Source organism: Temnothorax curvispinosus, unplaced genomic scaffold (assembly GCF_003070985.1).
Source record: "Temnothorax curvispinosus isolate PA1 unplaced genomic scaffold, ASM307098v1 QBEX01006589.1, whole genome shotgun sequence".
Taxonomy (NCBI): domain Eukaryota; kingdom Metazoa; phylum Arthropoda; class Insecta; order Hymenoptera; family Formicidae; genus Temnothorax; species Temnothorax curvispinosus.
In genome coordinates, this window is record NW_020216369.1 from 5,817 (window position 1) to 10,324 (window position 4,508).

A 4,508-nucleotide genomic window follows, 5' to 3' on the forward strand; every position below is an offset into this window, starting at 1 on the left:
GCGCGCTCGGCTGTTCTTTTTCTGACGGGCAGATGCTGGCACGCTTTTTTCGCATTTCTGTCACTCGGATCTATACGGCAAAAACAACAATTTAAGCGACATTATACACTTGTGAAATTTTGCTGCAAATATGTTTCAAGAGTCTAGCACACTCGACTGCTCTTTTTCTCACGGGCAGATGCTCGCACGTTCTTTTCACGTTTCTGCCGGTCGGATCTGTACGGCAAAAACAACAATTTAAGCGACATACACTTGTGAAATTTTTCTGCAAATATGTTTCAAGCGTCTAGCACACTCGATTGCTCTTTTTCTCACGGACAGATGCTTGCACGTTCTTTTCACGTTTCTGCCGGTTGGATCTGTACTCAAAAGATACTTCCATATTGTTTTCACATTTCTGCTACATGTTTACTTTTAACAAATAGTATAAAATTTCACAGTAGCTTCTTACAGCAGACTACTGCAATAGTACAGTAAATACTCGTTCAATCACAGATATTATGCACTTTTGTCGCAATTTTGAACTGTTTTCTTGCGCACTTCTTCGGGACGCATCTGAACTAGCAAACTGGTTACCAGGGGTCACTCCATCTGACCGTGCAAGACGATCGTTCCCTGCTGTAACTCACTGGGAGTGTCCGGAACCCGTGTCGATTATTTCCGACGATGCGGGCTACGGCTGATGTGAGCTTGCTCTGCCGAGGTGTAAGTTGCAACAGTGGATCAGGAGCCAGTCACCTCGGGCCTTGATCAGGAAGTACGCAGTGAGTGATAGATATCGGATCTTCACCGCCCCGAGCGAGTCTAGTTCGTCCGTGTATTCCGGGACTGGCTAAGTGTCGACTAGGCCTCAGAGGACTGGGGTAGGAGTACTATCTCCGAGGGTACACCCGTTCCTAGTTATGACAACCCGCTCCATTCCGTACGATGCGCTGGTAAAACAAAAATAAAAGCATGGAGAAGAATCAGGAAATAAACAAGAATTTTAGTGGGCCTCACGCCCAAGAAGCAGCGATTACAGCAAGCGCTGAAATGAAGAGAACGCAAGCACTGGAACGCCTTGAAAAGCTGACCAGCGAATTGCATGAGTTTGTCAAATCAAAGGTCAACATCCATAAGGAGATAAAGACCAAGACAACCAGTGTAGTTAACGCCCTTCAAAGGTTTAAAACACTGGATGAAGAATGGCAGTCATCTCGACGACTCACTCCCCGTGTTACTCCGGAGAAAAGCAGTCAACCTACTGCTGAGACGGAAGAAGCAATGGACACTGGAGTCGATGGTGACAATGAATTTGTCGCTGGAGATAAAAACGAAACTGGCACCAAGTCTAATAAGAGAAAGTACCGAACCTCTCCGGACCCAACGGTCAGCCAAGTCACGAAGAGGAAGAACTTGAAGAGGAGCCCACTGCAAAGGGCAACAGTGCAGAGCGGCGAACATGAAAAGACGACTGCTTGGCAGATAGTTCAGTCCAAGAAAGAACTGAAGAAGCAAAGAAAGGAGCAGCTCCCAAAGCAGCCGCCAACGGGACCCCGACCTGAACCCAAGCGAAAGAAACCGCGTAAATGGATCAGACCGGATGCTCTTATTATCCGACCAGCCCAGAAGGAGAAATACGCTGACATCCTGCGGCGAATAAAGACGGACGTCCATGATGACCAGGCCCGCTTGTCTGTAGAAAAGATCCTTAAGACCAAGAACGGTGACATGCTCATCACCCTTTCGAAGAAGAGCACTGACAAAGGTCAAGCATTGCAGAAGGCCATTGCGGGCATCCTCAAAGAGGACGCTGAAGTAATCTGCAAAGGACCGCAAGAAGTCATCGAGATACGAGACGTGGATGACACGACAACGAAAGAAGACATCCAGACCGCTCTACGAAAAGAAACTGGGGGAAATTGTGAGATACCACTGGAGGCAATCAAGATCCGTAAGGCCTACAGAGGTACTCAGACTGCTACAGTGACTCTACCAGCGGTTGTAGCTCAGACACTGCTAGGAAGAAACGGCAAAATAAGGATCGGTTGGGTCAACTGCCGAATAAGAGCAACAAAGAGACCGATCCAATGCTTCAAATGCTGGATTTTTGGACATTTTGATTCCCAGTGTAAAAGTGAAGTGAACCGGTCTAATCTGTGCATCAGATGCGGGCAAGAAGGGCACAAGATTGCTGACTGTAAAAACCCAGCTAAATGCGTACTGTGCATTGAACGTCACGGCGCAGAGAAGGCTGCCCACCATGCAGGCACTCACAGATGCCCGGCCTTCCAAGAAGCGCTCCAGAAGATAACGAACACAAGAACATGAAGATATTACAGCTCAACTTCAATCATTGTGAGGCTGCGCACGACCTGCTCATGCAGACCGCGCGCGAACTTGAGCTAGACCTAGTACTAATAGCAGAGCCATACAAACACCTGAATACCCAACCTTGGGAATCGGACAGCACCACCAAAGCTGTCATCTGGTCTTGTGGCAAATCTCCTTTCCAGGACGCAATAAATAATAGAGAAGCTGGATTTGTAGCAGCATGGGTAGACGGTATACGTTTCTACAGTTGCTATGCACCGCCAAGTCTCTCTACTGAGCAATTCGCAGATTTTCTTGATCGGCTAATCGAGGATGCAAGACAATATTACCCCGTAGCAATAGCCGGTGACTTCAACTCCTGGGCGATAGACTGGGGTAGCAAGTTCACTAATCCACGGGGAAAGGCACTACTCGAGGCAATGGCCACACTAGATGTTGTCCTCCTTAACACCGGTGAAACACCAACATATTCAAAAGGAGAGGCAAGCTCAATAGTGGATCTTACGTTCGTCAGCAGCAGTCTAACTAGAGGAAGCTTTTCTTGGGAAGTGATGAACACCTATACAGCCAGCGACCACAGCGCAATACTGTGGGAAATATCGACTGGTCAGAACTGGTCAGAACTCTAGAAGAGCAAACAGACGATTTAATGCAATTGGATGGAAGGTAAAATCCTTTGACCCAACTGTTTTGATAGCAGCTTGAGACAGCGACCAGTTTGTCGCAAGAAGTGCAGAAGAGAAAACGAAGGAACTAATAAAGAGAGTGACCCAGGCTTGCGACGCCTGTATGCCCCGGAAACGTGGCATAAACCAAAGACCCTCGGTGCACTGGTGGAACGATCACATTAGCGCCCTTCGTACAGAGTGTCTCAGGAAAAGAAGAATATCACAGCGTGGCTTCCGTCGACCTAACTCTGCAGAGCTGGTGGCAGAGTACAAAAAGGCTTGCCTGGAACTGAATAAAGCCATCAAAGATAGCAAAAAACGCTGCTGGAAGGAGCTCGTCGAAGAGGTAGATAAAGATCCATGGGGCAGACCGTACAAGGTGGTCGTGACCCACCTGAAGAGCCAGCCAATGCCGTCACCTACGTGTCCACAGCTTCTAGAGAGGATCGTAACTACGCTGTTCCCTCGACAATGTGAAGTCACATATCGACATGAGCAGACTAATCCTGAAGACATCCCAACTGTTACGCAAGATAAGCTGATGGAGGCATGTAACCGTGTAGGGAATAATAAGGCGCCGGGATTGGATGGAATCCCAAATATTGCTTTAAAAACATCTATCAAAGCAGCGCCGGCATTATTCTTAGAGGCCTATAATACGTGTCTCAAAGAAGGAATCTTTCCTAAAAGGTGGAAGCAGCAAAGACTTGTACTGCTCCCTAAAGGAAGAAAGCCGCCGGATGAGCCATCATCTTACCGTCTACTCTGTATGCTGGACACGGCAGGTAAGATATTCGAACGTATAATCCACCAAAGGATAGAAGCAGTAGTCGACCCACTTCTAGCAGACAACCAGTATGGTTTCCGAAAAGGAAGATCAACCCTAGATGCAATTAACCTGGTTGTTAGTACGGTCAAGGATGCAATTGCAGGAAAAAAATGGAAGGGCGGAAAGAAAAAATACTGCTTAGTGGCCACTCTAGACATTAAGAATGCTTTCAACTCTGCCAACTGGAACTGCATTATGCGAGCCCTTGAAGAAATGAACGTACTAGAATACCTCCGTAAAATTGTAGCGAGCTACTTTACGGACAGGGTCCTTAAATATGACACGAAAAACGGCCCAGAAGAGTACGAAATCACCGGAGGAGTACCACAAGGCTCAGTCTTGGGTCCCTTACTGTGGAACATCATGTACGATGGCCTCTTGAGAATAGCCTTGCCAACAGAAGTCAAACTTGTGGCATATGCTGATGATGTAGCAGTAGTGATCGTCGCGAAGCACCTTGAAGAGATAAACCTGGCTTTTGACATCAAATTCAGAAGAATTAACATGTGGATGAATACGGTGAACTTGCAACTAGCTCAACATAAAACCGAAGCAGTGCTGATCACAAGCAGAAAGCAAATTGAAACGATCAAGCTACATGTTGGAGAGCACGAAATAGAATCACAACCATTTATACGATATTTGGGAGTGATTGATGCCCGACTTAATTTCAAGCAGCAGGTCGAACACGTTAGTGC

The 4,508-nt window shown here is 47.0% G+C and overlaps 1 protein-coding gene across 1 annotated transcript; it reads left to right on the plus strand.

Annotated features, from left to right (window-relative positions):
* Window positions 1-954: 954 nt before the first annotated feature.
* On the plus strand, window positions 955-2,310 carry LOC112456011. Its single transcript, XM_025018282.1, has one exon. The coding sequence runs from the start codon at window positions 955-957 to the stop codon at window positions 2,308-2,310; it is 1,356 nt and encodes a 451-aa protein (XP_024874050.1).
* The last annotated feature ends 2,198 nt before the right edge of the window (window positions 2,311-4,508 follow it).

Coding starts and splice junctions, on each gene's coding strand:
- LOC112456011 (XM_025018282.1), top strand. CDS start 955: ATGGAGAAGAATCAGGAAATAAACAAGAATTTTAGTGGGCCTCACGCC.